This window comes from Onychostruthus taczanowskii, unplaced genomic scaffold (assembly GCF_017590055.1).
Source record: "Onychostruthus taczanowskii isolate IOZ18803 unplaced genomic scaffold, ASM1759005v1 scaffold5, whole genome shotgun sequence".
Lineage (NCBI taxonomy): Eukaryota > Metazoa > Chordata > Aves > Passeriformes > Passeridae > Onychostruthus > Onychostruthus taczanowskii.
In genome coordinates, this window is record NW_024502568.1 from 4,136,861 (window position 1) to 4,148,901 (window position 12,041).

Below are 12,041 nucleotides of genomic sequence, written 5' to 3' on the forward strand. Positions count from 1 at the left end.
AAAGAAACAACAAAAAAAATCCTAGCCTACTACATTATCAATCTAGAGATTTTGTATCATTAAATACAAGTTTATAGGGAGAAACAGACCTCTGGAAATTGCTGCTGTCATGGGGCTGATGTTTTAGCACTTTTCTATTTGCATTTTTGTCCTCCCTAACAACAGGGATTTTGCTGATTTTTCTTTTTATCAATTTGTCGTTTTCCTCGATTCTTTGTAGTCCTCTGAAAGGAAAGCTAACAGCAGTAGTAGACTGCACTGGGTATCTGCACTATGGATAAAATACAGATGATTATTGTCTGAAAATACTGATTGTATATGATCAGATAAATCAGGTGTCAAGATAGAGATGCATATGCATCAACAAATTTATCATCTTTGTTTAAAACAACCCAAACAACCCACCAACCCAAAGCAACAGCAAAACCAACTACTTGGTCATTTTCTTAAAGCCTAAAATATTAATGCACATTCCTGTCAATATGTTTAATTGTGGAGGAAACAGCTTGGCAAATTCTATTCAGACAAGTATTACAGATTTCACTGTGGTTGGATAGGACAGCACTGGGCCCTGACTGGACCTTCGGTGACTTTTCTCGAAGGAAGGCAGTGTTTGTCCCGACAGGTGATTAACTTGTCACAGTGTGGTGGTCTGTGTTCTTCATCAGAAGAACGTTATTTCACCTGTAAGGTGAAAGAACTGCCATGAGCAGAAATTTCTGTGTGAATAGTATGAGGATGTATTAGCCATTATGACTGAAATATTAGAAGCTTACTTTGTTACTACATCTCGAAATAATAGTGCATAGAATAGCTATTGTGGTTCTGATCTTAGTCTGATGTTCAAAGGACAGGTGGTGTGTTCTGTAATGGAATGAAAATTAAAAGATTGCATTTAGAGGAGAGTCTGATGTTATTACCAATGCAGTTACTGCATTATAGCTGTTTGAATGATATAAATATCAGATATATTGAATGATATAAATATCAAACTGGTTGTTGAGTAAGAAATAACATTGTATTTTGGAGGTTCCTGTAATGTAATAATAATGAAGTATGAATCAATAATATTGTAGAAAAGAGCAAGACAGGTATATTTATATGTAGCTGTAGGAACAGTTAAAATGAAAAGCCACAAAGGAATTTGCCACTTTTCTGACTGAAGATACTGAGCAGACTTTTTCTTGCATGCACTTCTTTGCAGCCAAGTGTGATTGAAAATATGACAGAATTCAAGCGCAGTCTGCCGCTGTTCCCACTGGTGAAACCACATATCAATTTCATGGCTGCAAAACTGTGAAGAACCCCAATGGATGAAGAAATGCAAGTGATCAGTACTGACATGGTTTCAGGGGACTTCGTGATGAACAAAATTATTAAAAATCATTGGGATAAATGGTTCTGTTCATTATGAAAGTCCCAAATTCCTTCTCGGTTCATTTGACATTAACTGTGTGTTAGGGACAGAGGGTATATAAAAATCAGTTGTGGTCATGTGTCATTTATATTACAGACAACCTGTTAAAAACCAAAATCAACTGAAACAACAATAATAATGAAAATCTTGTAGATGCAGTATATTTTTAAAATAACATATCCCTTCAGAATTTCATTTTGATGAAATAACCCTCCAGAGCAAACGAAGTTGCTTGAAATGTGCTTGTTACTCCTGAAAAACATTGTTTAGTACCCAATAATTATCTTATTGGGATTTGGAGGGGGTGAGATAAGTAAGTCCTTTTTGGGAACGGGTCAATAAATTTTCTTAAAAATGGAGACTTTCACATTTTTTTGAAGTGATATGTTGAATGATACTTTTTTAATTGATCCTTAAGGCAACCAACATATTTTCTATTTAAGTTTTATGAAGACCAGTGGGGCTGAAAAAAAGGAAATTTGACAGCACAGTAATAGGTGAGAGAATTGTCTTAATGAGAATAATTGAAGATAAGGGCATGATTTTAATCTTTCTATACAAATTTGGGGACATTTTCTATTAAAACTAGTAAAATGCTGGAAACACTTTATTAGTGCATCTTATTTTTGTTACCAAAAGTGTTGTCCCAGTCTCTTGATACTGTCAACATCCTGTTCAGTTTTACAGCATTATTGTGAACTGTCCATTTGGTATATCAAATACTTTCTTTGGTGTCATTTTTTGTTTTCAGTTGCATATGTGCCGATGGAGAACTCAGTCTGTTTTGCCTCACCTGTTACGTTGGATCTCAGTCCAGCAAAGCACTCATTAGTGCAAATAACTTTAAACACACCTGAATTCATCACTCAAGAACAGGTGCACGTCAACTAGGGGCTCTCTAAAGAGTCAGATACATCCTTATTTTGATATGTATGTGGGTCCTTCTTGTCCTTCAGGAAGGTGTTTGGGGCAGTGCTGGGGTAGCAGTGCTACAGCACAGCCTGTGCTTCAGGTTACATCACAAAGGGTTTGCTCCTGCTTCTGGGAAGAGGGCAGAACTCAGAAGGATCAAGAACTATCTGATATAATGTTTATATATATAGATATATATATTCCATAATGTAGTAAAATGATAAGACAATATAAGGTGTCTCACCAACTTTACTGACTTCTGCAGAGTGGTCTTGTGCTTGGGACAGTGCTAAAATAGGAAAGGGCAAGGAGCATGAAGTTCTCCTACCTCTGTAATACATAAAAGAGATGGCATTTATTCAGACAGCAGAGAGTATGTACACTGAAGGTGTAAAATGTGCTCATCAGAGGGGTTAGTGAGAATTTGTCTTTTACTAAAAGAGCCTGATGTGACAGGCATGTGTGTCAAACATCAGAATCCTGGTGTAGTCAATAGAGCTGTTCTGTGATTGAATCAATGTTGGTTCTTACATTGGCTCTGAGGCCAAATTAAATGAATGCTTGACAGGGAAAGGGCCTTAAGTTGGGTTTGAGTGTCTCCTAACTGAATAAATATGGTGCATTTAAACGTTGTTTCAAAGGTTAATGGTACTTGTTTCAGTATCTTTTTAATAAATTGGGTGAGAGTTTGTGATGTAACCTGTTGCCAAGGAAGGCCACTAGCATCTTTTTTAGCCTGATGAAGAGAAAAAAAATAAATACAGTCTAAACAAAACCAGTAAAGATGTCTCCGCTCACATTTTTCATGGATCCCTCTCATGAGGCTTTTTGCCCTCTTGCATTTCACTTTTGTTTATAGTTTTCCTTTAGTAAAAGTATTTGTATTATATATATTAAAAGTTTTGACAACATATTATAAAAATATATATTTTGGGATTTAGTATTTAAACATACCACTCTTATGGTGAATATAATGAAATGGCTCCTATTGTGTGTAAAAATAAATATATATATATTCATGGAAGTACTATCAACTCTTAACAGATTATATAAATAAATTGGAATAGTAATGTAACACAACTAACACAAGCTCACAAATCATGTTTTCCAGAGGAAAAAATGTATACCCTCAAAGTTCTGTGACTGGATGTGGAAACCCATGGAGTTTTCCAACAACTCTTAATTGCTTTTAAGTGTTCTCCAGCATTTTACAGTTTCTGAGTTTGATATAGCAGTAAATTTTGATAAACTCAGGCATACTAATGGGTCCATTTTAATGGATCCAAAGCTGCAGTGTCTACAAGCAATAAAGAACTACCTAGAATACACTGTAATTCAATTTTAGTGCTTGTTAATTAGTTTATGTAAGAAAGCATAAATTATTATTACATAACTGTAATTTTTGCAAGTGCTATTTTAAGCAGTTGATGTGGAATTGGGTGCATGTGACACAGCCAGTATGACAGAGTGCTAGAGTTATTCTGTTTACAATAAACAATCTGAATTTAATGTTTGGAGTTCTTAATTTGTTTCATTTTAATTTTTGCATACTGGTAATGTTACATCTATCAGTCTGTGCATGTTTTTTATTAGACATTAAATGGGATTTTCTGCTATCCAGCTGGACGAGTTTAGGCCAAATAGCATTGCTGCAGAAGTGCTCCCAGGCACTTCTTGGGGATTTTCAGAGAACTTCCCCATGTGGCACCCCCCACCTCTTAGGTAGATCCACCTCTGTTGCCCTCTAAGTGTATGAAAAACTTAGTAATGTAAAGGCAGAAATATTTGCACAAGACAGAATTTTAATTATTAAATCTGAAACTGTAAATTTAGGACAAGACTGAATCTTGCCTAGTGCAGGTTTACAGTGTTGCTTTGGAAAAATTACTTTCCCTGGTCATTTTCTTTGTTCTATGCACACCAAAAGACTACATTTCAAAAGGTTAGGAGTGTGTGACTGTTAAAATAGTAAATAATGTCAATTCTGAGAGCATAAAGGCCCTCCTGCCCTTCCGAGGGGACTCCTTGAAGTAATGCATGACAGTGAGCAGCATTAAGAGAGACAGGTTTTGTCCTTGGCACTGGGAGGAGTGGCTGGTACTCTCAGGGGAGAACGAAATTCCAGCAGCCCACCTGGAAAATTACTTGTCCCCAACACTAGGGCTTTGTCCACTTCCAGTTGTTAGGGGTTGGTGTAAATCTTGACTTCTTGGCTTTACTGTCTTGCAAAAAATCGAGTTATGCAAATTACTTTAACTAATACTATTAGCTATAAAAGAATGCTCGAGCTTGTTCATATTGTTTAAGTGCTTGGATGTGAGCAGCCCTTATTGATAACATGTTCCACAGTGTAATCTTAGCATCTGGAAAAGTGTTACACACCTTTTAACTTCATTTATTATTATCTAGCTCTTGTTTTAAAACACGCTCAGCAGAATTTTACCTTTTCTCTCCTACTGAACTGGTTAGTATGCTTTTACTGTAGGTCTGCTGTAAAGTGAAAAAACCATTACCTTTTACATTTTTGTGCATTTTTCCCATGTTTTTTTAGTAGGTGACCATTGAGCTGACATAGTCATCCACAGTGACACTGGGGCCTTTGCTTGAGCTCATACCTAATGTGATATTCAAATCCAGCTCTGAAATACTTGGTTTGCAAGTCAGTTTTTAATATTGTTGCTAGTACAAGGCACCTCTGGTTATTTTAAAGCCAGAAGAGATCAGAAAGTCAGGCCCTTTTTGTACCTTGGAATTTTAAAAGAAGCCCAGCCTATATAGATTCTGCTGAAAGCCTTTTATTTGAAACATTTCTATTTACCATTCAAAGAACATAAATTACAGTATGTGTTGGGGGTGGAATATAATGGTAATAGTGGGTGAAATTTGAATTGCAGTTCAAAGGAGCAAAGTGTATAAGGCCTAAGGCCCAGGAGATTGTCACAATTAAATCAACTTGTTTGAACTGCCATCTAAACAGAATTTAAGAAAAATATTTATGGCTTTCTAAATGAACATTTCTAAGCCCAAGTGCAGCATTAAAGGATGTAGACATTGCATTCATGAGCATTTGCCACTGTTAATTTTTAAGACTCTGTCTTTAGTGGTGCAGTGCAAAATTCCTGGTTAAATTCCTTGACTGTGCAATGGGTGGGGGAAGATACAGTGGATGGGATTGCTCCTAGTGCAAGAAAGTGACCAGGCTTAGCCTTTGGGAAACTCCAGAGAGAGGCATCCAAGTTTAAATCCTACATCATTCTGAGGATTTGCCACCACTTTACTGGGTGTTAGGTTAGGTGTGCTTCCTTCTGCATTGGATTTCTATTACAGATTTTCACGGTCTGCTCAGCTTCCTTTTCAAAAAGGGAAGCCAGGAATTATGGTACTTGTCCAGTGACTACCAGAGACAGGTAAAATTTCACTGGAGCAGCAGCTGCAACTCAGGACCCTTTCCAGCCCTGCCCCTGACCTGCACACACAGCTGGGTGTCCTGTGGTACGTGTGGGCTCAAACACACATCTGCTCTGCTGGGGAACACTTGCAGAATCAGCACAGCTTCCACAGAGGGGAGGGAGGAGGTCCTCAGCCTGTGTTAGTAACCTGGAAAGTGGGAAGAGCAGGCTAGGGAAGAATCTAATGGAAAATGGAAATAAGGTTGATGTTTTGGTAACTTCAGCTAACCACTGTGTTGTGTATAGAAGAGCATATATTTAATATGAAGTCTGTTGTAAAGGATGGACTCCTGTGATGGCAGAGGAGGAAGAAGAGCTATTTGGGAATTCCAGGCAGATGTAGGAGACCAATACTAGTGCATTTTACATGGTTAAGGCTGAGTCATTTCAGAGCATGTGCAAAAATGGTATTGTGGGGTATTGAATGTAGAAAATCTGGGTGTGCAAATGTCAGTGAAAACTGAGGCAGCCCTCTGAAGATGGAAGTTTTAGATGTGATGCCTTTTAGTGTACAGAGAGCTTAGAAATTCCCCGAATAGTACTAGAAGTGGTGCACTTGACAGGGCAATGTTGGAACTAGTTTAAAACACCAGAAATACATAAACATTTCACAGTAATAGTGCTCAAAAATGGTTCACTTAGTCTTTTTTAAACTTTCCAGCTGGCTTTGGAATGAAGTAAGTGTAGCAGGACAGATTTCAACCCAAATGATTATTTGTACATGTATGTGAAAGCCAGGGAAGTTCACCAGCTTAGTGCCCATCAGTGCTCTGGAGTCTGTCAGCTGTCAAAGATTCAACACTTCCTCACTTTATCCCATTGGCACTACAGTACCTTTCAGCCTGCTAAGAATTCTGCAGGGCCTAGAAGTGTTTTTAACAACCAATTTCTTAAAACCCATTAGTCCAAGTGCAGTTACTTGTTTTGACTGCGAGATACCTCTATCATTCACTGGCACATACCAGTTCAGGGGGGAAGTTTCAAGAGTCTGAAAAAATCTATGCAAATAATTCTGTTCACGGATTATTTCCAGATAAGATTGTAGGAAAAGAACGTAATAGTGACAAATCTGCAGCATTAAATGTATTTTAGGAACACAGGAATCTGTATGTATAACTGGGTCTGTCATCTCCACAAGCTGATTGTTTAGTTCTGCTGCTCTGTGTGTCACCTTCAAAGGCAGAAATGGCTGCTGCTCACCTCCCCTTGTGTGACATCTCCCTGGCCAAGGTGAGGTGAGCAGACACTGCCATTGTCACACCAGCCCATAGTGTCACTGGTGTCCCTTTAGCACTGGCACACACCGTGTGCAGGCACCATGCATGTGCCCTAGGATATTTCTTCTGTGATTAGAGTTTGTCTTCTAATCCTGGGGAGCTTTACCCATGAAGTTAAAGATGGCACCTACAGTATGGCCGAGCCTGGAGAGCCGCCCTGGGCTGCTGCTGGAGCTCAGCAAAGTGGGAGATTTCAGCAAGTAAAATGATTGCAGAAATAATTTGAAAGCAGGTGCTACTCAACTGCAGCAGGAGACACCTGCTGATATATGCACAACGATTCTATTGCTGTGAATAAGCTCAGAAAAATGTACCTTATGCAGCCTTTTCCTGGAAGTAGGAAGAGTAGAATATTTAAGAGTGGAATAGCTTGTAGGGTCTGTGTAAGTTGAAGAATGCATATATAAAGAATGCTTGTAGCTTGGATTGTCCACTTGAGTTTAAATGTCAGTAATTGTTAGTTTAAAGATGCTATGAATGTGAAAATGCAAAAGATTGTATTAAACTCAATGTATACAAAGTGTAAGTGTGAGCTGGGGTGCTGGCCCACACTGTGAGCCACTTCATAAAAATGATGTTGAAATGGAAGATAATGCATATGAGTTGCATGCCATTTTGCACTTCTTGTCTGATAACCACGTCTGTCTGTCATGTCATTGTGTAAAAATTATCAATTCCTGGGAAAGGGGGTCATGTTACTGTGTGAACTACCAATGCACAACTGTGGCGCTGTACAGCTAATAATGTGTGTTAGGCTTTTTTTAAACGTTGAATTGAGTAATTTAGAGTGAAGATAATTTCAGGACAGCTTGTAGTGTCTAAACAGTCTTAAGTTTTTTGAAAGCAACAGAATAAAATTATCAGAATTTCTCATTGACTTTACCCAGCAGACACAAAAAAAAAATAAATAAAGGCAGTTGAGATAATTGATAATGAAATCCTTAAGCTGGCCTGACAGCTGGAGTAAATATGTTGCCTTGTAGTGTATTGGTAGCCCTAGATTACAGAATATGTATATCCTAACAATGGTTTTGGCATAAACTCTTGGCTAGTCATTTAAAATAATCTTAAATACTTTTGGAATAGCTAATAGTCCTGGAAGTCTTGTAACATTCATGTTTTTGTTTTGATCTGAGATCCACTTACAGGATAGAAATATTACATAAGTATCTGTGTAGATAGATACATTCTCTCTTGGACAGTAATAATCAGAGTCCCATAGTTTCATAGATTGTTGGACTGAGCTTTAATTTGGCCATGGTGTCACAGAGATCTGTGACAGACATGTGTTACAAAGATGCCAGAGGAGCTGCCTTGCTATCCCCTGGAGCCACCATGCAAGCAAAACAATAATGTCTGTCTACTTTTGTGAAGTATGCATTTGTAGTGTAATGAATCTGGCACTTTTTCTTAAGCTGAAGTAAATAATATACCTTCTCAAAACTGTGTGGAAAGATTTAATAGATCTGGTTGTCCAGCAGCTCAGCAGAAGCAATTGTTCAGAAAATGGGCTGCAGCTCAAAATAAAGCCAAGTGTCCATTTATGTGTATAACAGATAAGACTACAAGGGATAGCACAGTCAGTAAATTATTCTCCTTAGGCTGGTGGTATTTTCTGGTACATGAACATGCTGAGGTGCCCCCAGCAGCCGTACCAGAAATGTCCTGGTGCTCTGGCATGGCAGGAGAGAGTGCCCAGTTTGGGGAGCTGTAATGAGAGTGGAGAGAAGTGCAGTACCCACAGCATCTCAGCACTATTTGTGATGTTTCTTCCTGTCCTGAAAGTGAGAATGGCCAAAGCTATCAGGAGAGGAGAGCAGTCCTGCCTTTACTGGCCCCTGGCAATCTCGGATGCTTTGGGCAAGCGTAAGGTTCTGTTCTTGAGCAGCAACAGAACAGAATCACATCTCCTTACTCAACAGGTCTTTCCTTTGGTTTGATTTAATGGCACATGTTACTACCTTTTTCTTGTCAAAAAGGAAGTTTAATATATCTCCTCTTTTGCAGTGTTTATAGTGCATTAAGTAGTGCTATTTCCAACCAGTTACCTGTGCCTGCAGGTAACAGACATGCATAAGTGTTTGAAATTGCTTGTCACATCTAGTTCATCTTTGAAATTAACAACAGAACTGGGTGTTATAGTTATGGTGATGCAAGACAGTGAAAGACCTGAAGTATGAATTTTTGGGTCACTTGTTGAGTGTTTAGAGCTGGCACTTCCCAAAATATTTTTGAAAGTCAAGTAGAAGTGACTTATTGGACAGAAAAATTTGAGCTCTTTAGTGCCATTTTTATAGTCATAAATAAAGGAGCAGGACTGTAGGCTTAAATTTTCAGAGGAATGTGCGAGTTCATGATGTAGTTGTACATATTCAATAATTAGTTCCTGCTGTTTGACCAGGCTAGGGTAAGCGAAGAAAGAACTTTTTGGGGTTGGGTTTTTTCTTTTGTTAGATTTTCTTATCTGTTTCGAAGTTCAAAATATGCTATGCAAGAAAATAAAAATTTACTATCTTAATTTTTTAGAAGGTGTAAAGTTTTTAAACAGGTATATTTTAATTTTTTAATGAGAAGCTTAATTTTCGTTGCTTGGAAAACAGCATATACTTTAGAGTAAAAATGTCAGCCTAAATGATATACCATGAAACAAGAAGCTTTTGTGGTACCTTTCTTTTACACTGTAATTAAAATTCTTCTTGGTGCTATACGATACAAGGTTTGCTGTTCTTCCCTGTAACAATGTGAAGAGTTGTGCATCCCACCGTTATGCATGAAAATTATTTCCTTCGTTCCGCAGACGAAAATCGTGTTTGTACGATTCTACAGATAAAAACCCAAACGGAACTTAGAATGCTTAATCAGAGAAAATAAATCACTTTTAAATAGCAGAACTAGTCCCGGTGTGTGTTTTCTAAGGAGCAGGACGGTGTGACGTCCTTACCTCCCCCAGCTCCGGCCTCGCGCTGCCCGTGCCCTTCACTCCCGGCCTTTCCAAAGGTTTTCCAGGCCGGGCCCCGGCTCTGCCTTCCCCTCAGGCCGAGGGGCCCGGCGGGTGGGCAGCGGCGGCGCCGCGGGCTTCGTTTGTCAGCCGCACCTGCCCTTGAGGGGAGCGGGCTGCCCCTGGGTGGCCGGGGCCGTGCCCCTGACTGACCGGGGCCGTGCCGTTTGTCAGCCGCACCTGCTCTTGAGGGGAGCGGGCTGCCCCTGAGTGACCGGGGCCCTGCCCCTGGGTGGCCGGGGCCGTGCCCCTGACTGACCGGGGCCGTGCCCCTGGGTGACCGGGGCCGTGCCCCTGAGTGACCGGGGCCCTGCCCCTGGGTGACCGGGGCCGTGCCCCTGAGTGACCGGGGCCCTGCCCCTGGGTGGCCGGGGCCGCGTGAGGCAGCACCGAGCGATGCGCCCTTCTCTGAGGGCTGAACTGAACCTGCCCAGGAGGCTGTGCTGGGGCACTGCTCGGCACAGCGACAGCTGCCACTGCAGGGACACGCCTGGAAACAGCAGCAGTTTTGCCTGCGGGACGGGTTTGAGGGAGAGTGGCGCACAGGCGGCTGAGGGAAACAGAGAATGCCTCTGGTCTGTCCCGGTGTTTGGTATAATGGGGCCTTGATGGTAATATGCACGTAGCGTAGGCTGGGAGGTGCAATTGCCAGGTGTTCAAGCGAGAGAAAAGGGTCAGTGCGGGACAGCTTTCATTGCGTGGTACCTGGTGTCACCACGCGCGTTATCTGGCGGGGAACACACGGGCCCGTCACGTGCAGGACGCGTGTGGCCGAGCGATAAGCGCCCGGCGCTGCCCGGCCCGGCGCAGAGCAGCGAGGGGCTGAGGCACGCACTCGCTCCAGCCTCGCGCTGTCTTTTCTTCCCGACCACCCCCTCCCCGTCCCCGATCAACGTCCTTCTCCTCCGGCCACATTCAGTCCTCATCTCCTCAGCCATTTGTCACCTGCCTCCTTCAGCCCATGTGTGATCAACACCCCCCCAGCCCACACCCTGCAGCTCCTGGGCTCGCTGTCACAGATTTTTGCCCGTCTCTTTTGCTCATGCTCTTTTCTCAGTGACGGCTCGGTCCCCAACCTCTTTGTCCTTCCTTCATTGCAGGTGTTGCTGAAGCCAGGTTTTATCTTTTGCCTTGGAGTAGGGTAGGATAAGCAGGGAAGTCTCCGAGAGATGAGGACAGCCTTTTTGCTTTCAGGTCCAGCCATACAGTACTGAAGGTGGTGATAAGGTGCTAAGAATCTATCTCTTCTCTTAATGTGACCCTTAAAAACCTCAAACTCTTGGGAAATTGCAGTTCAGTTTCATCCAATCTCACCTAGGTAGCTTCAACGTTCAAATTTTCAGGGCGTTTGGAAGATTCCTCATACAATTCATAAAGCACACCACTTGAATAAATTTGAAGTCCTCCCTACCACCTAATTTTCAATCCCCTGCTTCAAACTGTAAGACTGTCAGAGATCTGCTACCATTTCCCATTACGTGTCCAAACTGTGACAGAAGAAATCTTCCATAGTTGCTCACTGGGGCCACAGAGCCTGGTGCTTGAAGCTCAGTAAGAATCTTAGCAATTGGAAACACGGTCTTATTCAAGGAATTACCAGGCAAGCAGGTGGTGATAGCAGCATTCCTGTGTCAGGTGGAAGTAGAGGAGGACAAGGAAACATCTTGCAGAGCTCTGTAACTTAAAGGCTGACATACCCTTGAATGGAATGAAGGGTATGATTGCAGATGTGCAGATAGCAGATCCTGCACCTCTGCCTTCCCAAAGTCTGTAGGGACAGCCTCCTGCTGGCTCCAGACTTACCGAGGGAGAGCTGTGGGAATGCGCAGGCGCGTGCAGCACGTGGGTGCTGAGGGAAGAGCAGCAGAAGCAGCTTTAGGACAGCACAAGAAGAGAAACTGGCAGCAGTATCTCATTAACTGCACACTGCAGTGAGCCACAGAGCCACAGGCCTTCCTCTGTGCTCTGCCAGGCAGCAGGACCTTCCT

At 41.6% G+C, this 12,041-nt stretch overlaps 1 protein-coding gene and 1 long non-coding RNA gene across 6 annotated transcripts in view; one reads left to right on the forward strand and one right to left on the reverse strand.

Moving 5' to 3' along the window:
* The window catches only part of IDE (insulin degrading enzyme), a 54,587-nt gene extending 50,749 nt beyond the window's left edge, over positions 1–3,838 (forward strand). For all 5 annotated transcript variants that reach the window (XM_041415935.1, XM_041415933.1, XM_041415934.1 and 2 more), the window contains one exon: positions 1,205–3,838. In XM_041415935.1, the coding sequence (XP_041271869.1) occupies positions 1,205–1,300 (96 nt within the window). In that variant the 3' untranslated portion in view covers positions 1,301–3,838. The remainder of the gene's footprint in view (positions 1–1,204) is intronic.
* LOC121341946 lies at positions 472–866 on the reverse strand. The gene is made up of 2 exons (XR_005953479.1): positions 777–866; positions 472–684 (listed from the first exon to the last, which is right to left on the reverse strand). It is a non-coding gene; the product is annotated as an uncharacterized LOC121341946 (long non-coding RNA).
* Positions 3,839–12,041: the final 8,203 nt, after the last annotated feature.